Source organism: Vulpes vulpes, chromosome 2, assembly GCF_048418805.1.
Source record: "Vulpes vulpes isolate BD-2025 chromosome 2, VulVul3, whole genome shotgun sequence".
NCBI lineage: Eukaryota > Metazoa > Chordata > Mammalia > Carnivora > Canidae > Vulpes > Vulpes vulpes.
This window is the reverse complement of record NC_132781.1, coordinates 152,299,974-152,323,012: the sequence shown is the minus strand read 5'-3', so window position 1 is coordinate 152,323,012 and position 23,039 is coordinate 152,299,974. Positions and strand designations below refer to the sequence as shown.

The window sequence follows — 23,039 nt, the reverse complement described above, 5'->3', positions numbered from 1 at the left end:
TCTTTTTTTGTTTTATTTATCTATTCATGAGAGAAACAGAGAGAGAGAGGCAGAGACACCAGCAGAGGGAGAAGCAGGCTCCATGCAGGGAGCTGGACCTTGGATTGGCCAAGAGGCCTCAGGGTCCCCCTTGTCTGCAAAATGGGGCACTAAATACCATTACCTCCTAGGGTTGTTGTGGGAACTAGGTGTGCCTGGCACATCATGAGCTTGTAGACATGTCAGCTATTAGCACAGAAGTCTCCATCTGAGGATTCTTTGTTGTGGGTGCTCTTTTTTTTTTTTTTTAAGTTTTTATTTATTTATATATGAGAGACACACAGAGAGAGAGAGGCAGAGACACAGGCAGAGGGAGAAGCAGGCTCCATGCAGGGAGCCGGATGTGGGACCTGATCCTGGGTCTCCAGGATCACACCTTGGGTTGAATGTGGTGCTAAACCGCTGGGCCACCCAGGCTGCCCTAAGATCTCTTTATACAAATGCATGAATATATTTAATTAACATTTATGTAGCACTTACTATGTGTCAGATTTTATTCTAAATTCTTTAAAAGATTAACTCATTTAATCCTCTTAACTCAACCCTACACAGTAAATACTATTAGCTCTACTTCACAGATGAGGAAACTAGGGCACAGAGAAGTTAAATTATTGCCCAAGATTGCACAGCTATCTAAATAGCCATATTTGTTTTCTAGGGCTGTCATAACAAATTACCACAAACTGGATGGCTTCAAACAAGAACAATTTCTTCTCTCATAGTTCTGGGGGCTAGAAGTCCAAAACTGAGGAGTCAAGAGGGTTCATTCTTTTTAGAGGCTCTAGGGAGAATTTGTCCCATGCCTGTCTCCCCACTTCGGGTGGTTGCCAGCAACTTTTGGCATTCATTGGCTTGTAGATGCATCTCCTCCATCTCTGCTTCTGTTTTCATATGGCATTTTCTACTGTGTGTCTGTCTGTGTCCAAATATTCCTCTTCTTATAAGGACACCAGTTGTGTTGGATTTATTTATTTATTTAAAGATTTTATTTATTTATTCATAAGAAGTAGAGGGAGAAGCAGGCTCCTCACAAGGAGCCTGATGTGGTACTTGATCCCGGAACCCCAGGATCACACCCTGAACCAAAGACAGACACTCAACCACTGGGCCACCCAGGCATCCCTCGTGTTGAATTAAGAGACTGCCCTAGTCAGGTATGACTTTAACTTGACCTGCAAAGATCCTATTTCCAAATGAGGTCACATTAAGAGGTTTCAGGTGGACTGCAACATGACTCAACCCAGTATAGTACTAGAATGTGTATTTGAACTAAGGCAATCTGGCTTCTGAGTCTGTGCTCCTAATCACTGGTTATGCTGTCACTCAGTAGGATTATAAATATATATAAACAAAAAATATTAAAATCCTCTTTTTCTACAAACAGTAGAATATCATATATGCTTCTCTGTACCTTGCTTTTTACTTATTTTTTTTAAATATTTAATTTACTTATTTATTGAGAGAGAGAGAGCACAAGCATTGGGAGAGGCTGAGGGAGAGGGAGAAGCAGACTCTCTGCTGAGCAGGGAGCCAGACATGGGGCTTGATCCCAGGATCCCGGGATCACGACCTGAGCCAAAGGCAGATGCTCAACCAACTGAGCTACTCAGGCACCCTTACTTATTTTTTTAAGTAAGCTCTACACCCAGTGTGGGGCTTGATCTCACGATCCTGAGATCAACAGTAGCATGCTCTACCCATCAAACCAGGCAAGCACCACATACTTTAGTTTTTAAATATTTATTTATTTATTTATTTATTTATTTATTTATTTATTTATTTGGGCAGCCCGGTTGCTCAGTGGTTTAGCGCCACCTTTGGCCCAGGGCGTGATCCCGGGGACTCAGGATCGAGTCCCAATCCAATAGACTGTCCAGAAATAGACTCAATGCACAGTTATTTAGGATGTGATAAACGTGGCATCTCAAAGTGGAGAATGGCCTCTAAGTTGTTAAGACAACTAGGTAGCCAACTGGAAAAAAAAATTAGATTGGTACGTCACAGCGAGTACCTCACCAAGGATAAGCTCCGAAGGGATCAAATATTTAAATATTAAAAACAAAAACAAAAACAAAAAAATAAAAAAATAAAAACAAAATCATAAAAGCACTTGAGGAAGACATTAGAGAATCCATAGTCTCAGAGTGGAAAGGTCTAACCATGACTCAAGACCAAAAGTTCATTTTTTTTTTAAAGATTTTATCTATTCATTCATGAGAGACATAAAGAGGCAAAGACATAGGCAGAGGGAGAAGCAGGCTCCCGGTAGGGAGCCCACTGTGGAATTCAATCCCAGGACCCTGGGATGAGGACCTAAGCCAAAGGCAGATGCTCAACCACTGAGCCACCCAGGTACTCCTATAAGGTCATTTTTAAAAGTTTGATTAGGGAGCCTGCTCAGTCAGTTAAGTGTCTGCCTTTGGTTTTTATTTGTCTCCTCCTGCATCCAAAGTGTTTGTCTCCTCCTGCATCCAAATCAAGTTGTTTTAATTACTAATGGTTTAAATATTATCTATGGTAGTGAAGTTAGTGTACTTGTTCTCTCCCCCACCATACAGTTTCCTGGTATTCTTCCCCCCCACGCCACCCTTTTTTTTTTTTTTTTCTGAGGGTAAGGAACTTTAGGAGATATCATGGGACTTATACTCTAGGGGGGAACAGACAATAAACAATAATTACATTTCACTTGGTAGTGCCAAGAAAAACAATAAAGCCGATAAAAGGACAGAAGGCAAGCAGGGAGTCCTATTTAGGTGGGTAGCCAGGGAAGGCTCCTGGACAAGGTGAATACACCTGAGTGAAGGGATGGAGGCCACAGGGATACCTGGCCGAAGACATTCCTAGCAGGTCCAAGGACAAATGCAAAGGCCGGAGCCAGGAGCATGCCTGGCATGTTGAAAACAGCAGGGCAGAGAGTGCAGCCGGACCGGAGTGTTCAGATGGGAGAGTGGGAGGCGATGAGGTAGCTCTTGCAGGCCTCGCAGGTCACAGCAAGGACGCTGGCTCTTCCTTGGAGATGGGGCGCCACGGGAGGGGACTGAACAGCAGAGTAACGGGTTCTGACCTCCCTTTCAGCAGGCTGCAGTGTGGAGAACAGACCAATACAGGAGAGGGCAGCAGCAGGGAAGGCGGCAGGATTTAGGACGGGTGAGTGGATTGTAACTCAGTTTCCTTGTCCGTCTCCCCCACTAAACTGTGAGCTTTACAAGGACAGGCACTGAGCTTACTCTGCACAGCGTAGGCATGGACAAACATTTGTGGGAGGAAGAAGGGAGGGAGGAGAGACTCGAGAGGAGGCGGGAGAGGCACTCCCTGGGGAATGGCTCTGCAAAGGCCACAGACAGTAGAGGGAGCAGACGTGGTGATAACAGAGCCAGCGCTGCCCGGCAGGGATGAAAGCTGGAAAGGGCTAAAGCTGGTGAAGCTAGTCCTCCCAACCTGGTGCCCACCCAACCCAGGATCTGCAACCCCCACATGGAGGCCAGGCAGGGTGCAGTGTAGGCTGGAGTTTTGCTATCACAGGGACCCTGGAGAGATGCTCTGTTCCTCAAGGACGGAGGGTTCAAGGGTGAGATAGCCTGGGAAAGAGAGCAGCTTTCCTGAATTCTGGCACACTGAGGCCCTAGGGAGGGATAATTTGTCCTCTTTACAGATGATAAATTGAGGTTCCAAAAAGGAAAGGAACTCACCCAAGGTCACACTGCAAATAAGTGGCCCAGCCCAGTTGCAGGGACTTGGTATGTATAAGATAGTTCCTTGGCCAGTGCCTAATTTTGGTCTGGGCCCCTCTGCAGTTTGGGGGAGTGAGCAGATGCAGAAGGAAGAGGTGACTCCTGGCATTCAGCCAGCCCTTAGCTGCTGCCCAGGCACAGCTGCTGATGCCCCAGTGGGGGGTAGGACTCAGCTGTGGGGAATAGGAGAATGGGACCCTTCAGGACTTCAGGATGCTTTGAGAAGAATGGGCCTGGGAGCAGGGCAGGTAGATAAGAGGCATCAAGCTAATGGGCAGAGGAAAAAGAGCTTGGCTTTGCCACAATCTCACTGTGTGACTTTAGGTAAATGGCATCTCTCCAGAAACCTCAGTTTGTGCATCTGTAAAATGGGAACAGCATCTCATCTTCACAGGGCTGGCATGGGGTTGAATGAGGTAATAGGAGTCTAGTGCTACCTGAAAGTGCTTCCTTCCTGGCCTTTCCCCACCCAGACTAGGGTGCTGGTGTCCTGTTGCCAGCAGAGGCTGATCCACTCCTCCTAGGTAAAAGGGAACATGAGTTGTATCCCTGTCTCAAGTCCCAGGCCTATGAATGGATCCAGGCTATGGGGGATCTGGCCAGTGCTGATGCCTGTTAGGGTCAGGGGAGCTGCCACAAGCCCTCAGGACAGGTGGGTGGACCCCGCTCTGCACCAAGTACCTCAAAGTACTGGCTCACTCTGGGCCTCAGTTCCAGGCAATTTCTTGAGTACTGGTTGAGAATGGGCAGGCATTAGAGGCCTTCTAATAGGCAGATGATGGGATGCCTGGGTGACTCAGCAGTTAAGCGTCTGCCTTAGGCTCAGGGTGTGATCCCAGGGTCCTAGGATGGAGTCCCACATCGGGCTCTCTGCATGGAGCCTGCTTCTCCCTCTGCCTATGTCTCTGCCTCTCTGTCTCTGTGTCTCTCATGAATAAATAACATCTTTTTTTAAAAAAGATGTTATTTATTTATTCATGACACACACACACACACACACACACAGAGAGAGAGAGAGAGAGAGAGAGAGAAGCAGAGACACAGGCAGAGGGAGAAGCAGGCTCTATGCAGGGAGCCCGATGTGGGACTCGATCCTGCGGCTCCAGGGGCAGGGGCTAAACCATTGAGCCACCCAGGGATCCCCAAATAAAATCTTAACAAAAAATAGGCAGATGAAGTAGGCTCCTTCAATAGTAGTGAGCTCCCTGTCTCTGAAGTGTATAAGCAGAGACTGGACAAGCCCTGGGCAAGGATTCACTCAACAGACATGTAGTGGCAAGAAAGTGGGTACTTGATGTGGGAGGGCTGGTCAAGGGCTTCTAAACTGAGATATGGAGGACAAGTATGAGGTAAAATAGGGAAGAGAAGAGTGTTTAGGTCTGAGAGAACAGGAAGTGCAACACCTAGAGGCAAGGGAGAGCCCTGCATTTTGAAGGAACTAGAGGTTTATTTAGCATAGTGGGAAGGTAGGAAGCAAACTGGCTGAGTTGGGTGAGGTCAGAAGTCACCAGTCCTCATCTAAGAAGGGGACCCATCGTAGGGGTCACAATCCACCCTGTCCCATGATGGTCAAGGATGAGGAGTGAGCCAGGTGAGAGAGGATAGCACATAGAGGGAACATAGAGCACATCTTTGAAAACACCTGGAAGAGAGGAGAGAGAGCTGAGAGCTCCTCAGTCTGGCTGGAGCCCGGCTGGGAGAGAGGGGAGCTGCGAGGCTGAGACTAGAGCCTTAGGGGTCTTGCTGAGTAGCCTGAGGGCCACTGGGACCCACCAAAGGGTTTTGCGTGGTAGTGGAAGTGGGGGGAGGGTAGTGACCCAACCCCAGTAAAAACATTGAGGAAGGTAGTAGTCTGGGATGCCCTTTTAAGTCCCTGCAGACCCTAAGACCCCGCAGAAACTCTGAGGAGTCCAACTCTCTTTGGCGGAAACCCCCTTAGAGGCATCTCAGGAAGGATGAGGAAGTTGGTTTGTCTGAGGAACCTCAGAGAGGTCAAGTGACACCTGGAGGTGGGCTCTGGTTTCAGTTCATCGTTGATTCAGTGAGTCAGTAAGTCTGAGCTCTCAGAAGGTAGGGGCTGGAAGGACGATTCTCTCATCGTAAGATGGGGAAGTGAGGCCCCCCAGACAGAGGTGAAATGAAATTGCTCCAGGCCACAGAGCAAATCAGTGGCAGGGGCAGGGCCAGGGAGAAGGAAACTAGTATCTACTGAGCACCCAGCAAGCGCCAGTTCAGTGCTGGGCTCTTTATACACCAGATCGTGAGGCAAGTACCGCTTCATTTTGCAGATGAGCAGACTGAGGTGCAGATGGTAGGGCCCTCGTTCCCGGGTCTGGATAGGGCTGGAAACCAAGCGTGCACACTCCGTGTCCTGCAGCACTTTCGGGTCTACGTTAAGGTGGGGGGAGGGGGGAAGGAGGCGGGGCGTCTCCGAGAGTGAGGGGGAGGGTGGGGCTGCGTTTCTGGGACTTTCCTCTGAGGTCAGAGCCCCGAAACAGTTGCGCTCCAGTGGGCCCCCGAAGCTTGGCCACGCGTCATCTGCCCCGCCCGATGCGCGCGTCCCATCTTCCCCGGGAACGGCTTGAACTTGGCCAAACGTTCGGCGCGCCGTGGACGTGCCCCGGGTGCCCCGGAGGGCTGAAGCCGGGGCCGCTGCGGCAGGGCCTGGCGGCCGTCTATGCGGACACGAAGCCGCACTCCTCCACCTCGCCGCTCCCGGCACAGCCGCTCGGCCCGCAGCGCCGCTGAGCGCTGCTGCCGCCACGCCGCGCCCGCCAATTAGGGAGCAGAGGCGGGCTCCGGCCACGCCTCCTCCGTGACGTCACGCAGCAGCCCAGGAAGCCCCGCCCAGTGGCCTTGCCTGGGAAAGGCCTTGCGGGGCGGGGGCAGCGGGCTTTTCTAGGGTGGCAATAACTCCCGTGTGTATCGCCCACTGTATACCTGCCCTGAGAAATACAGAGGGGGAATAGTCTCCTAACTTTAAAATGTATGTGCTCACTCGATCGCACTTCATCCACCCATCCGTCTGTCCATCCATCTGGACCATCCACTCAACCCTAGCTATTGGGCGCCTGCTGTGTGCCTGGAGCTGAGCTGGGTCCTAGTGATAAATAATGATGAACTCTGTGCTTGTGTTCAGGGAGCTCGGAGTCTAGTGAGGAAGTCTGACAGTAACAAATGCTTACACCAATCATGCTTTTATTACAATCGTGATCCATTCTAGGAACATAAGGTACAGGCTGCTGGGATAAAGGAGTGTTTAATTTAGATTGGGGGCTCGGATCTCTGGAGAAGTTACATTCGAGCTGACTCCTGAAGCAACAAAAGTGTTCCAGGCAGAGGGAAGGGCTTGTGTAAAGGCATTGAGGTTGGCAGGCACTTGGAGGGTTCTGGAAAGGGAAAAGAGGCCAGTATGGCTGGAAGAGAGTTGGGGGAGGGGAAGCAAGGTGAAGAAAGACTCTGGAGCTTTGGAGGAGCAGATTATTCAAGACTGTGAAGACCAGAGTAAAGGAGTAGATTTTTTGGGGGGGGGAGGGGGAGTAGAATTTTAAGTGTGATGGGCACCTACTGGGGGACTTTAAGCTGGAAGGGGGGGTCACTTTGTTTTGCTTTAAGATCATCTTGATTCTGTGTGGAGAATATACAAGAGTGGACACAGGGAAACCCATTAGGAAGACCTTGTAGGTGACCTCCAGGACTGAGGGTAGTGAGCTAGATGATGAGAGGGGGGCCAAAGGGATGCCTGGATGGCTCAGCGATTGAGCGTCTGCCTTTGGCTCAGATGGTGATACTGGGGTCCTGGGATCCAGTCCCACATTGGGTTCCCTGAATGGAGCCTGCCTCTCCCTCTGCCTATGTCTCTGCCTCTCTCTCTCTCTCTCCCTGTGTCCCTCATGAATAAATAAATTAAATCTTTAAAAAAAAAAAAGAGGGGGGGGGCCATGTGGGTGGAGAGCCGTGAACAGACTCCAGAAATAATTAGAAGATAGGTTCTACAGGCTGATTGATTGCTGGATTGAGTATGGGGGGATGGATGGGACCAAAGGAGATTAAGTACCTTTATTGGACAATTATTTATATGGTCCTCTCTGGTGCCAAGTACTGTTCTACAGTGCCTGTCAAGATTCAAATCCTGGTCCTACCACTTGCTAGCTGTTTACCTTAGGGGAGTCATTTAACCTCCCTTCTCAGTCTTGATCCTCTTCATTTATGAAGCAAGGATCCTAATAACACCCAAGAGGGTTGTTGTCAGGGTTAAATGAGTTAATATATCTAATATCCTGGATCTAGAGGTCTGGGACTGGACTCTGAGGCTTAGTACTTGGACTTGGCTACTTGGGGCTGAGTGCTTGGGATTGCTTCTTGAAGTAACCCAGGCTCCATTTCTTGCCTGGCCTTAGACAAATGAGCCTGCCCCTAACCTGATTCTTCTCTGTGGCTTCATAACACATGAGAAGAGTGTGACCCTACCTGTCTGCACTGTTTGATCCATGGAAACCTCAGAGGGAAGGGAAGCCTGCTCGAACTTCTATATGGGGGCTTCCTGGGGCCCCTTTCTTTTTCCCTTAAGCCAGGAAGCTCCACACCCCCTACTCTTCTGCCCCTCCCCCACAGCAATCTGCTTAAAGGAAGTGGCTCTTTAGTTCTTCACAGGAAGCCACAGGCCTCCTCTGCCTCTGCTCCCTCCAGCTACTGCTGACCCAGGCCCTGTGCTGGCCCAGGACCCTTTCAAGGTTGAGTCCAGGGATACCCTGTATCTGACATCACTCTCTACTGCCCAGACAAGGGGAAGTGTTTGTGGAGTGTTCTCATGTCATTTAAATCCCTGTAGCAGCGGTCTGGAAGCACAGGCTGTAGGCCTGAGGGTGAGATCTGATTGCAGAGGGTCCCTAATGCTCTGTTGGGGAGTTTGGAGATCCTCAGATCCTCAGAGGACTGAGGGCCTGCCGTGCAAGGGAGAGGAGGGGCAGGCCCTGCAGGGATCCTCAGGATTCACTACTCCTGCGAGCTTCAGGAGCTCCTGCGGAAGAGCAGGGGCAAGGTCGATTCATTTTGGTCTTCAGCATCCACTGCGGGGTCTGCCCCTGGGAGGGCTGTTGGTAATTGTGGAGCAGCTAAAGGATGATTCAGGCTGAGGAAGATTCAGGGTGGGACTGTACTGCCACCTGGTGGCCACAGTAGCACATCGCACCATGGGATGCGGGGAGGGCTGCCCTGAGAGGGACGGAGCTGACTTTCCAGGGTCTGCGGGCCAGGGAGGCTCTTGAATAAAAGGAATCCCTACGTGAAGGGGTTTTATTAAAGAGAAAGGCACCTCTCACTTGAGTACTAGGGAAAGACATTCGAGGTCTAGATGAGAGTCCAACTCCTCCCCTCCTCCATTTCATAGACTAGGATACTGAGAGGTCCGGAGAGAAATGATGAGGACAGAGGACCTCAATGTTGTTTTCCATCAAGTCAGCCACACAGATGGGATCTATTTTTGGACTCGTCTTAGGGTGTGGTCTCAGAGTGAGGAACTGCCCTGTTGGTTTCTAGTCACCCTCATTTGTGACCAAACATGGCAGCCCTCGGCACCATCACCCACCTTAGTCACCAAAGTTGGCACCACAAGGTGGCTTTTGGCAGCTTCTAAAAATAAAATCCACTCTCAGAGGGCTGGGACCAGACAGGACTGAGAGGATTCTGAAGCATGTGCTTCAGGCTCAGCAGTTTTAGAGCAGGAAGTACCTCAGAGGCCATACTATCCAAGCCCCCTTGTTGTGAAAACGAGGAAGCTAAGACTCAGAGAAGGCAGGTAACCTGCCAGCAGCACCACCTATTGCGGGGCCAGGACTCAGTTTTTTGTCTCTTTGACGGCCATTGCCACGGAGGAGTCTAAAAATGCATTAGCATCCCCTGACTTGTTGAGTTAGTGAATTCTGGTTTGTGTTCATCATTCTGCCTCACACTTTGTAGACAGGATGATTGTGATCCATGATGGCTCACAAGGGTCAGGATGCACGAAAGGAGATGGGGGCAAGGAGGTCGAAGGAGGTTGTAGATGCTTTGTGGAGGCTCCTAGTGTGTGCACTGTGGGCTCCAAGGAGGTAGGAACTGGGTCTCTTCCACCATTGTGTTCTCAGCAGCTGGCACAGTGCCTGACACAGACTGAGTGCCCAGTGAATGCCTGCAGAATGAAAGCAGGGAGTTATCCTGCACAGACCCAAGGGATCCTCTGATAAGAAGAGTGTCTCCTTAGAGACGGGTCATTTTCAGTGTCATTCAGCCTGAGAAGTGCTGAGGCCTCAAATCTGAAATCCTGGGGGCAGAGCTGTCTGTCTCTCTCTGGCCTTGAAGCTATCCAAGGGAATAAGATGCCAATGGAGGGGGCGCCTGGGTGACTTAGGTGGTTAAAGCATCCACTTGTGGTTTCAGCTCAGGTTATGATCTCAGGGTCCTGGGATTGAGCCCCAAATCAGGCTCCACACTCAGCATGGAGTCTGCTTAAGGATTCTCTCCCTCTTCCTCTGTCCCTCGTGTGTGTGTGTGTGTGTGTGTGTGTGTGTGTGTGTGTGTGTCTTAAATAAATACTTTTTTTTTAATGCCAAGGGAATAAGTGCGGGGCGGTATATGCTCTTGGGGGCAGGATGCCCACCCTTGGGAGAAAGAAAGAACAGGGTCTGTGAGCTCCTGAAAATAAACCCTGACCCCAAGATCATGTGATCTAGTTCCTGGCTATTACTTGGCTTTTTCCTCTCTGCTTTTTTTTTTTTCCCAAGATTTTATTTATTTATTCATGAGAGACACAGAAAGAGAGGCAGAGACACAGGCAGAGGAAGGAGAAGCAGGCTCCATGCAGGGAGCCTGATCTGGGACTCGATCTCGGGAATCGGGGATCATGCCCTGAACAGAAGGTAGACACTCAACCACTGAGCCACCCAGGCATCCCTCCTCTCTGCTTTATGCTTTAATCTTAAAAAGGAAGAAACTGAGTAACATGAAGTGAAGGAACTCATGTTAGGTGTATAGGACTCCAGGGGAACTTCCTAACTATTATGTTCCACTACTTTGTTTGAAAACCCCAGCCTTATCTATGCTGGAGGATGCTGATTAAAAGGTTTGAGGCCTGTGTTTACTCATACCACAGTGTAAAAGGGGTTTCAGGTCTCCCACCCCCACGCCTACATGATAGTGACAATGAGTATTATCAAGAGTCGCCCAGGGAAAGAACAAGAGGTCCAGTCATCCTTCCCATGAACACTGAGGAAGGTGAAGGGACAGGTAGATGGGAGGAGACTGACCTCAGGTTTGATTCTACCCACATATATTAGCACCTACTGTGTGCCGGGCCTGTACCAGGCACTGGGGGCGAGAGATAAATTAGAGACAATGCCTTCCCTGAAGGTGTCAAGGGATACATAGTATGTCTCTGGGATGTCAACCTTATAGACAAACTGGGGTACAGGCCTCAGTAGAGTGTGATGCTTGAGATTCCACCTCCCTCCATAGGCAGAAGTCCACTCTCTGCTCCTCTGTGGATGGCCGTCACCAAGACAGGACTCTGCTGAGGCCCTCTGGTGAGTATCAGGTCAGGGGACTCAGCCCAGTTTTTGCTCTTGGACACAAGCCATGAGGAGTGTGTGAGGAGCAGGTGGTGCCTCTACCGCCTCTGGACCTCTTCCACAGGCAGTGCTTCTCTGGGGCCTGGGGCAAGCCAGCTGAGGCAAGCAATTGCCAGCTGCAGAGATGGCATTAGATCTGGGGGCAGAAGCAGGCAGGATGGGAACTCTTACCCACCCACCCGCCCACACACATCAGTAATTGAAGAAGAATTTCTGGACTATAAGTGGGGGGATGGCGCTGAGCACAGCTGCTGTGGCCCTTTGGTGACCAGCTTCTGTGGTTCACACATGACTACTTCCCAGGGTGGCCAATTTGGCATGGAGGCTGATGTGCCTGCTCACAGACCAGAACTATGGTGCTGGCACAAGCCCTGTCGTCACTGCTATTTGATTTCCAGGACCTCTGTGCCCACCCCATCCCCACCCCCAGGTCCAGGCACCCTGGGTTCACCTGGACAGGCCTCGCTAACTTTGGATCTCCCCAAAGCTTTGGGTTGGTCTTCCTGTTCCACTCAGAAGGTGTAAAGGCTCCATATGCAAACTGTCCACTTTATCCTCAGAGTTCTTGGAGGGAAGGAAACCTTACTGAGCCCTCAGAAAGCTGCTGTTACACACATTCCCCATGGAAAAGGTCTGGCCTTATATTCTCCATCTCAGGGAGACCACTCTAGAGCTTCTTCAGAGAATAGAGATCAGTCTTCTCCATCTCTGCCTAATCAGAAAAGTAGCTGGAAGCTTCTCCCACTGAGAACAGACTGAGCTCTGCCTCCCCAGGCACCCTGTGAAATCGAGCCTGAGTGTTCACGCTGTGGCAGGAGGCTCTGCTGGGAAGGAATCCCAGAGGAGGGGATGTCTCAGCTGGGTTATGAGCTTCAGAAGGACATTTGAGGCAGAGAGAACAGCACGTGCTGAGGCCCAGAGATAAAACCACTTGGTTGTGTTCTGGGAGCTATGGTTGGCTTTAGGGGAGAAGGGCTTGGAGGTGTGTGGATAAGACAAATCAGAGCCAGATCTTGCAGGGCTTCTCATAGCAAGGGTGACTCCAGAAGGGCAAAACGTTTTCTGATAGAATTTTATTCTGTGTTTTCACGCAGGTCACTGCTGAGTGTGACAGAGAAAGCTCTGGGCTACGACAGGAAGAGGGATTGGGTTCCTGGTAGGCACTGGCTACTCCTCATCCTCCTCGCTGTTTTCCAATTGTTTGTGGACGACGTAGCCCAGAAAGGCACCAATCTTGCCCATGAGGACACTGCCACCACCAGTCCCTGGAAAGCAAATACAGCCAGGTCACTTGGGGCCCAGGCACCAGAACTGGGAATTCAAACGCCTAGAAACCATTAGTTAAGTCCAGCCTCTTTATTTCCAGTTAGAGGAACAGGGGCCCTGAGAGGGAACAGGACTTCCACAAAGAGAATCCTAGCTCCCCCTTTACTTGCCATCTCAAATCAGAGATGTGTTTCAGAGATGGAAAATACACAAATCATAGCTCATTGTCACATCTGCTGTAAACTGGTTTTTTTTTTTTTTAAGATTATTTATTTATGTATTCATGAGAGACACACAGAGAGAGGCAGACGGAAAGCAGGCTTCCTGCGGGGAGCCTGACACAGGACTCAGGATCAGGACCTGAGCCAAAGGTAGGTGCTCAGCCACGAAGCCACCCAGGTATCCCCACACTGTATTATTAATAACGCTAATAGCAGCCACCTAGTGGAGACCTCCCTGTGGGGTCTGGGGGCTCGCGAGTAAGAGCTTTCATCCTCCTCACCACCCTGTGAGCCACATGCAGGAGCACAAGCATCTTAAGCACAGGACTGTCCCTAGCTTTGCCCATACCCTTCACCTCCCACTGCTGGAGTGTGGCCTGATTTGTCTTCCCTTCTGCCCCTTCTGTGAAGGGCTCTATTTTTCTGGGCTGATTCTTTGAGCTTTTGTCATCAAGAATTGAGAGCAGATGGAAGATTCAGGAAGGCAGAGGGGAGCCTGTCAGGGACAACTTTTCTCTAGGATTTTGGAGGCCTCAGAGAGAGAGGGAGAGAAAGATAAAGGGGTGGAGGAGAGACAGAAGTGAACGCATCTTTTTTTTTTTATTAAAAAATTAAAAAAAAAATTAAGTGTAATCTCTACACCCAACAGGAGGCTGGAACTCACAAGGGGGAGATCAGGAGTCACATGCTCTACTGACTGAACCAGCCAGGAACCCCTCTCCACCACCTTTTTTTTTTTTTTTTTTTTTGCCACTGCACCATCCTTCTTTGCCCCTCTGGTTCTCTGGGATGGGGCAGATTCATAAAATGTCATATTGAGGGTGGTCACCCCTGGGAACAGATGGGGAAACCGAGGCTTGTTGTGACCTGGCCGGAGCATCAGTGGAGCACGTGGCCTTAGTGGCTAGCAGCGAGGAATAAGAAGAGGTTCGAATCCTGACTCTGGTGCGAATTAACTGGGAGAACCCGAGTAAGTGACTCAATCCCTCGGAGCCTCAGTTTCCGCGCTGCAGGACGGAGACTGCCAACACCCACGCGGAGTCCCCCGGCCCCCGCGTCCCCGCCCCAGGGCGCGCCGCCCACTCACCGAGGCTCTGCAGCGTGGCCACCAGCCCCCCGGCGGGCACCCCGCCCGCGTTCGCCACCGCGGACCAGCTCATCAGCGAGGCGGCCACCGAGTTGGCGGCGATGCCGGTGCTCATGAAGCCCAGCGCGGGCAGCACGGCGGCCAGGAGCCCTGGGGGAAGAGGCGGCGGTGAGGGGGCGCCCGCAGGGGGCGCCCGCCCCCCTCCCCAGCCGGCCGCCCTCCCGGCCCACCTCCTCCGACGGCCGTGTAGGTCAGCGCTCTCAGGAACCCGGAGCCTCTGCCTTCCGAGCGCTCTTCCTTGTCTTTTTTTCTTTTGCCTATCGGGAGGGGACAGCGGGGTCCTCTGTGCCTGCTGCTCAGGACCAGCCCCAACCTCCCATTTCGGGGAGCCTTGCTGCAGGGAAGAGGCTTCACCCGCGGCGCCGTGCCTGGCGCGTAAATGCACGGAGCACATTTCGGTGGGATGGAGGGATGGACGTGTAGGGATTCGAATCCGGGACTCTGGCCACAGCGACCGGGGCTGTGCACTAGAATAGCGCTTCCCGTGTTGGAACCAGGGACCCGGAGACTCTCTGTCGGGATTCCGAAACTCTCGGCTTCTTTATCCGGCAGCCCTCGGGTGTGCGGGGATCCCTACCTGCCTCCACCCCGCCGCAGGCGAAGAGTAGCAGGTAGCACAGGAAGAGCGACACCGCCTTCTGCCGCATGGTGGCGCCGCGCGCAGGCTCGGCCACAAGCCTAGAGAAGGGGGAGAGGGAGATGGTCCCCAGTGCCCTTTGGGACGCGCTCGGCAAGAACGAGGTGCTCCGGATGGAGCCCAGGATCCTTCTAAGGAGCCGGGGGCTTTCAGTTTCAGCGTGGCTACAACAGTCACACAGCAAATTGTGCAGCCTAGACACACACTCAACACTGTCAGATTCAAACCTTAGGCTCTTGGGGATCCCTGGGTGGCTCAGCGGTTTAGCGCCTGCCTTTGGCCCAGGGCGTGATCCCGGGAGGGATGGAGGGCCGGGATGGAGTGCCCGGATGGAGTCCCACATCGGGCTCCCTACATGGAGCCTGCTTCTCCCTCTGCCTATGTCTCTGCCTCTCTTTCTCTCTGTGTCTCTCATGAATAAATAAATAAGTCTTTAAAAACAAAACAAAAAAACACCTTATGCTCTTAATGTTATAGCACAGAATAGGAAAATACGTATGCCCCCAAACTTACCTCTGATGTGATCTTTGTCAGCTCAAGGCATTTTCCTTGAATTAAAAACAAATAATCTCCCACATATTGAGGACTTAGCACTTTATGGCACAAGGTTACTTATAACAACTCCATGGGGTACGTACCATTGTTCTCAACCATGTGTTATAGATAAGGAAGCTGAAACTGGGGGAGGTCAAGTAATATTCCGAAGATTGCCCAGCAAGGAAGTCTCAGTCAGGATTTAAACCCACAGTTAACTGATGCCCAAACCCACACTTCTAACAACCACTCCAGATAACTTTATCCCCAAAGATGAATTCACTGTCACATCAGATCCTACATTAAAGGGGTTGCAGAAACTGTCCAGTCCTATAGGCAGGTAAGGTAGCTTGGGCTCCATTTTACAGATGACAAACTAAAGCCCAAAGAAGTGAAGTGCCACAGTTAAGGCCACAGATTGCTGAGTTGGCACCTATAAACTAAGTTTCATGCCTTTTGGAGTTTTATACCACAAGCCCCTAAAAGCCCCAACGCATCTCCTTGGATCAGTCTTAGCCCATGGCACTACAAGGGACAAGGGTATACTCTCCCTGAGGAACGGGTATCCTGGTTTTCGAGGCATGAGGCCCTGGCAAAGGTTGGCAGCTTGACATCCATTCTCCCTAGCTCCCCCTTTTTTTTTTCAAAGATTTATTTATTTATTTGGGACACACAGAGAGAGACAGACAGACAGAATAAGTGGTGGGGAGGAGCAGAGGAAGAGAGAGAAGCAGATTCCCTGCTGAACAGGGACCCCCCCCCCGCCCAGTGTGGGGATGCAGGGTGGGGGCTCGATGCGGGGGCTCGATCCCAGGACCCTGAGATCATGACTTGAGCTGAAGTCAGACACTTAACTGACTGAGCCACCCAGACACCCCTCCCCTAGCTTCTGAGTTTACCTTGGAGGAGGGGAGAAGAGGACTCTTCCTTCCCGGAGCCGGATGTTAGATGGGAACAACAGTGAGGTACAGTGAGGTAGCAGCTCTCTGGCTGCAGGCTGGTTTTATGTAATCACATTTGGACTGCCTCCTCTCCTCCCCCAGGCCACCAACCAATCCTAGTCTGAGTTTCCATTTACTACACTCATCCTGTGGTTTTATTTCCCCTTTCCCTTTCCCTCCACCTGGCTCACTGACAGTATCTCTGCCTAATCCACTGGCAGAAACCTGTAATTGAAGCCAGGGACTTTCTTTTCTCTTCTTTTTAATTTTTATTTATTTATGATAGTCACACACACACACACATACACACACACACACACACACACACACACACAGAGAGAGAAAGAGAGGGAGAAGCAGGCTCCAGGCACCAGGAGCCCGACGTGGGATTCGATCCTGGGTCTCCAGGATCGTGCCCTGGGCCAAAGGCAGGCGCTAAACTGCTGCACCACCCAGGGATCCCCAGAAACGTGTAATTGAAGCCAGGGACTTTCTGAGCAGCTCAGAGTATTTCAAGCAGACCATGCTAGAGTAGGGATCCACGGCCCTGCTGGGTTTAATGAAGCCCCACCACCAGCTCCTCTTGGGATGCAGAGGCCTTTCACAATTCCATTCATAATAATGCCTCCCATTTATTGAATACTTTCTGCACACCAGGGCCTGTGTAAAATACTCTATATACATGATGTCTTTCCTGTCCCACAACAGTCCTGCGAAGTATCATCTATTGTTTATAATTCTACAGAGGAGATGAAAGCTTGTGGAAATGAAGCTCATTCAATTCCATGTGTTCTCAGGCTGGCTCCTTCTGGGTGATAGGCATCTGGTAAGACCAGTGAAGCCTATATGCATGACACCGTTGGCACACAGCTTTTGCCATAAAATGGGTCCTCTGATCCTGGTAATGGATTGAGTATTCTTTAAACTTTTGGATAGTAATGCTTGCAGACACACTATGGGTAAGAAATACAACCAGTGTTTGGAGTACATAACGATTCCAATGAGGATGAATCATTGCCTTCTCCAAAGTGGAAGGGGGCTGATATAATTGATCTGCCACCCAGTGGCTGGCTGTTGTTCTCTCTGACCTATGTTGCAATACTGAAGCCTACTGCCGGCTGGTTGGCTATATATTGGCAGTTGCTAGATCAACTTTGGTGAGAGGGAGTCAAGTTGCAGTGTCCCCTCATAGCCTCCATCTTTGCTACCATGGCCATTCTTTTATGGATCTTTCACAAAGCAATAGAGTTGCTAAGTTAGAGCCTGGTTGACATCCACAATACAGGACAAATGACCATCTGGCTGGACAAACTCCTCTGCAGTAGGTAGTCTCTGGTAAGTCGTTTTTTTTTTTTTTTTTTTTTAGATTTATTTATTTATTTGTTTGTTTATTATTTAATTATTTATTTATGAGAGACACACAGAGAGAGAGGCAGAGACATAGAGGGAGAAGCAGGCTTCCTGTGGGGAGCCTGATGTGGGACTCCATCCCGGAACTCTGGGAGTGTCCCTCTGGTGAGTGTTAACATGAGACACAAAGATCCTCATGCCTAATGCCTACTCCTACCTATGCTCCCTACCCAGATATGCTTTTCTTTAAAATTCAAATCTTGCTCTTTCCAAGCCATTTGCCACTTTTAGGAATTAGTGTCTGTCTACACCTCAGTTCATCTCTTGCAAAAGGAGACAAGAGAGCTCGCTGCTCATGGTTCTGCGCCTGAGAGGGTTTACCACTGCCCAAGGCTACCCAACTGGGGCCATAGTAGAGTAGTCCATTTCCAGCTAGTGCCAAAATATCATACTGACCTGTCTGTGAAATGGATTTGACTCCTTTCCTTTTCTATAAATCGATTGCGGGGAATCCTTCATGAGACCATAGGTATGAGTTACAGGAGTGATGTCAGATCAACAGAGATACAGTGGGAGTCTGAGCTTCCTGTCCATTTACTTCTGCCTTCTGAATCCTGTAGGTCCAGCCCTGAATATAACACTTCCATCATATTGGATTGCTGCTATTCCTGTCTGATAACATCTAGCTTAAGACATTTAAGTCACCTGGCATCTGGTGGTCACAGTGGGGCCTAGTTTCACATCAGGACTTTTTTGTTTAAATGGACCATGGTTGGGATCCTTGGGTGGCTCAGCGGGTTAGCGCATGCCTTTGGCCCAGGGCATGATCCTGGAGTCTGGGGATCGAGTCCCACACCAGGCTCCCTCCATGGGGCCTGCTTCTCTCTCTGCCTGTCTCTCTCTCTCTCTCTCTCTCTCTCTCTCATTAATAAATAAAATCTTAAAAAAAAAATGGACCATGGTGAGTATATCCTTGCTGTAGATCTCAGGGGTCCTCACTGAAACTCTCCTTTTTGAGCTTCCAATAGGCTCCTTACAGAAACTTTATCCATCACAGATGCCTCCAGCCACATTGTATCTTCAGGATCATTTCATCCACCGGATTTGGACTAAACTCCATCTATTACCTGACCTCTGTTAGTCCCTACTCTTTTTTTTTTTTTTAATTTTTATTTATTTATGATAGTCAGAGAGAGAGAGAGAGAGAGAGAGAGAGAGGGAGAGAGAGGGACACAGGCAGAGGGAGAAGCAGGCTCCATGCACTGGGAGCCCGACGTGGGATTCGATCCTGGGTCTCCAGGATCACGCCCTGGGCCAAAGGCAGGCGCCAAACCGCTGCGTCACCCAGGGATCCCTGTTAGTCCCTACTCTAACCAGAAAGCTGTCAGTATTTTGTGTCTCTTACTTTCTGTGTCAGCTCAGACTCCATGTCTTTAACAGTCTATGAAAATCTTGAATAGTCTTCTCTTTCCAATGCACAGTTACCCAAGCAAATGTCAGCAGATCCCTTTGGGGAAGGATTGGAGAGACATTTACTACTTGTAGCGATGATAGCATTCACTGCAGAGTTGTTCCTTAATGGGGCATGGCCCCTCCTGTTTTCAAGTGTTCTGGTTATGTGAACTTAGATCTAGGATCTGGATGAGAGATTGTGATTTTTCCATTTGCGGCAGCTAATGTCAGTCTTCTGCTTATCACCTCTGAGGTTTTTTTAATATAAAAATTGAGAGGAGCAACTGGCTGGCTTAATCTATAGAGCATGTGACTCTTGATCCCAGGGTTATAAGTTCAAGCCCCATATTGGGTATAGATATTACTTAAAAATAAAATCTTTTAGGCTTTAAAAAAATTTTTTTTTATTTTTTAAAGATTTATTTTATTTATTTATTTTAGAGAGAAAGAGAGAGCGCATGCTGTCCATGAGAGTAGAGGGAGGGACAGAGGGAGAAAATCTCAAGCAGATTCCACATTGAGTGTACAGCCCGATATGGGACTTGATCTCACAACCCTGAGATCTTGACCTGAGTTGAAATCAACAGTTAGATACTTAACTGACTGAGCCATTCAGATGCTAGCAAAATAAAATCTTTTAAATAAATAAAAATGAAGATTACCCAGTCAGCTGTCCATCCATCCCATCCCCATAGGCAACTTGCCATAGATCCATCCCTGGAGATCAAGGCACCCTCATTGTCACTTTGGCCTTGCTGCCCTTGACAGTAATCATACTCACCTGGCCTTGGATGCCACCTCTGCCATTCTGGAATCTCAACATTACTATTGATATTAGGGATCCCAGTTCCATGGCGGCATCTCTTACTCTTCATCTCAGCTTACCAAAGACAGACAACACTGAGCTACCCAGAGATGCTGATGCCCCCTTTCTCAGTGAACCCTTTAACCTTAGTAAAGAGAGTCCTCTGGGCTCTCCTAGAGAACATAGTCAGGGGCTGAGTTTTTGGATTTTACATTCCCACCTCCTTGAACTTTCTGACCTCTTCTTAAATAGTCTACTATGGAAGTTCTAGCATCTTGTAGGCCACCATCCTGCTTTAAGGAACCATCCTTGCAAACTATTAAGACCATATTTCAATTATTTATTGCTGAATAACAACCTCCCATGCTAAAGGCTTAAAGCAACAGTAATTTATTATTTCTCACAATTCTGCAGTCTGGGTTAGACTTAGTTGGGTGTCCGTATGCTTCATGTGGTATTTACAGGTATTTGTAGAATAAATGTCTAAGATGTCCTTTCCACTTACACAAATGGCACTTCAGCTGGGATGGATAGAATACTTGGGGATTGGTCAATAATCTCTCTCTCTCTCTCTCTTTCTCTCAGATTTATTTATTTATGAGAGAGAGAGAGAGAGAGAGAGCGAGCAGGAAGGAAGGGCAGAGGGAGAGGGAGAGAGAATCCCAAGCAGACTCCATGCTGAGCATGGAGCCAATGTGGGGCTTGATCTCACAACCATGAGATCATGATCTGAGCTGAAACCAAGAGTTGGACATGGATGCTTAACCAACTGTACCATGCAGGTTCCCCAGTCATCTTTCTTAATATGGTGTGTCCACATGGCTAATTTATACTTTTTCAAAGGATGAGGAAGTGCCAGTTTCTTATATGGTGGCTGGCTTCCAAGAGGGAGGAAATGGAAGTTTCCTCTTTTTGAAGTTTAGGTCTGAAACTGGAACAGTGTCACTTCTATCATATTCTGTTAGTGAAGGCAAGTCACAAGGCCAGTCTAGACTCAAGGAGAAGAGGAAAACAGACTCTCATCTCTTGATGTGAAGAGTGGCACGTATATAAGGGAAGGGAAAGAATTGATGGTGATCATCTTTGGAAACTATCTACCAGAGATGAGAGCTAGCCATCCTGGAAAGAATATTGGAGACTATGAGGTGTCTGGCTGGCCCGGTTGGTGGAGCATGGAACTCTTGATCTCAGGATTATGGCTTTGAGCCCTGCATTGTGTGTAGAGATTACTTAAAAATAAAATCTTAAGAAAAATATTGAAGTCTGAGCTATGGGACAGTGGTCCATGATGACATGATCCCTATTAGCTGGTCTTATATTCTGTGATGGCTGCCCCCTCACTGCCATGTCTAAAACCAAAATCTCTCCCACATATATTAGCTAGGTCTTTTGATTCTTTTGCTGTGTACCTTGTTTTTCCCAGGTAAGGACTAAAATTTTCCTACTCAGGACTTGCCAGGAACTGACCCTGGTTATTTGAGGAGGTGATAGGAGTAGGTCTTGAGGAGAATAAATATCACCTTATGAGGCACAGGCTTCATGTGAGATTATTTCACGTCTCTAGAGAAAGAGAAATTGTTCTTTCTTGGCAAGAGGGCAGGGAAACCACCCAGGAAAACAGAATTTATGAGGTAAATTCAAACCTAAATTCTTAGGTTTGTCTTCCCTACTGTCCCTATTCCAGGTCTCAGGGTCCTACTCTTTCCCTGTCAGGACCTTGATTTTGATGTAGGAGATCTACTAAAGTTGCACATTAAAATTTTATTTGTTTATTTATTTATTTATTTATTTATTTATTTATTTATTTTAGAGAGCATGAGTGGAGGGGAGGGGCAGAAGCAGAAGCAGACTCCCCACTAAGCAGGGAGCCCGATGCCAGGCTCCATTCCAAGACCCTGGGATTATGAACCAAGCTGAAGGCAAATGCTTCACTGACTGAGCCACCTAAGAGCCCCTAAAGTTGCACGTTTAGAATCCTTTGCCACTTATAACCAGCCTGATCTTGGATGTGGTTTGTTCTGTTCTGTTCTGTTTTTTACCTGGTCTTCCCTTCACCACAAGAGAAAGCTTTCATAATTGCTATGCCAACTGAAGGCCAAGGCTATTATCACTCCACTTGCTACCATCAATGAGATTCCCTATTGTTTTCACATAAGTGAGAAAAACAACCACAGAATCATACACTGGAGGTCTGTTTTCTAGGACTTCTTCTGGTACTGAATGTCAGCCTATGTTCCTGGAAAATGGAGCTGGTATCTAAGGTTGTATGCTAGTGCTTTCTTGGGAGTTACAATCTCCAAAGCCAGGGGAAAAAAGAAATGAAACAGAGAAGGAAGGAAGGAAATACAAGCTAGTGCATTACTTAGCTGGCCAGAGTCCCACAAATCTCAAAGCCAGTTGCTCAGTCACATGGGATCTCTTCAAAGAGGTTGCATAGAGCCACTATGTCTTAGAATAGTCTGTAAGAAGGTAAGAGGGAAGAAGAGTGAGGAATTTATCTCTCAGCAATTTTTCACTGTCTGGTCTCAGGGTCACCAACAGGGTCTTAACAGTCTGCACTTTGGAATTGTGTGAATTCATTCCACTGGGCTGTTTCTGGGCAAGCCAGAGCCTTTATGGGTCCAGTTGGGTCAGACATGAGTGCCAAAGCTTCTGTGCTTACCACTATAGCAGGCTTCATTGAGTTCATGCCAAAGACTAGCATTTGCCTCCTGATAATGCCGAGGCAACCAGTAACATTTGGAGACAGGAAAAGATATAAACTGCCGGGAGACATCTAAACTGAGTCTGGGACAGTGAGAATAAAGACTGGCATTAACTTAGAGTGAGATGGAAAGCTACTGCAAGGATTTGAGCAGAGCAACATATCTAACAAGTTTTAGCAGGATTACTCTGGCTACCCAGGGGTCAATTGTGAAAGTTCGGGTATATCGGTCAGGGTTCTATCAGAGAAGCAGAACCATTAGGGACAATATAAAATTAGGGATTTGTTTAGGTATTTAACCTTATACAATTATGAGGGCTGGTTAATCTGATTATGCAGGTTGTTGCTTGTGTATCTGGTGTTGGGCTAGAAGTTAACAAGGAAGTTTTGAAAGTTCTCTTTCTTTTTAAAAAATATTTTATTTTTTTATTCATGAGATACACAGAGAGAGAGAGGCAGATACATAGGCAGAGGGAGAAGCAGGCTCCCCGCTAGGAACCCAATGTGGGACTCGATCCTGGATCCCAGGATCAAGACCTGAGCTGAAGGCAGACGCTCAACTGCTGAGCCATCCAGGTGTCCCGAAAGATGAGTGTTCTGAAAGATGG

At 48.9% G+C, this 23,039-nt stretch overlaps 1 protein-coding gene across 1 annotated transcript; it reads right to left on the bottom strand.

Annotated features, from left to right (window-relative positions):
* Window positions 1-12,432: 12,432 nt before the first annotated feature.
* Window positions 12,433-16,202, bottom strand: IFI6 (interferon alpha inducible protein 6). Its single transcript, XM_026014530.2, has 5 exons — window positions 16,079-16,202; window positions 14,586-14,686; window positions 14,179-14,265; window positions 13,949-14,098; window positions 12,433-12,639 (listed from the first exon to the last, which is right to left on the bottom strand). Exons 2-5 carry the CDS (start codon window positions 14,653-14,655, stop codon window positions 12,542-12,544), a joined length of 405 nt encoding a protein of 134 aa, XP_025870315.1. The 5' UTR covers window positions 14,656-14,686; window positions 16,079-16,202; the 3' UTR covers window positions 12,433-12,541.
* Window positions 16,203-23,039: the final 6,837 nt, after the last annotated feature.

Excerpts from the sequence above, each read along its gene's own strand:
- IFI6 (XM_026014530.2), bottom strand. The coding sequence starts at position 14,655 with ATGCGGCAGAAGGCGGTGTCGCTCTTCCTGTGCTACCTGCTACTCTTC. Across the intron at positions 14,266-14,585 it reads CTGCGGCGGGGTGGAGGCAG|GCAAAAGAAAAAAAGACAAG; the intron begins GTAGGGATCCCC and ends CCCTCCCGATAG. Across the intron at positions 14,099-14,178 it reads CTACACGGCCGTCGGAGGAG|GGCTCCTGGCCGCCGTGCTG; the intron begins GTGGGCCGGGAG and ends CTCTTCCCCCAG.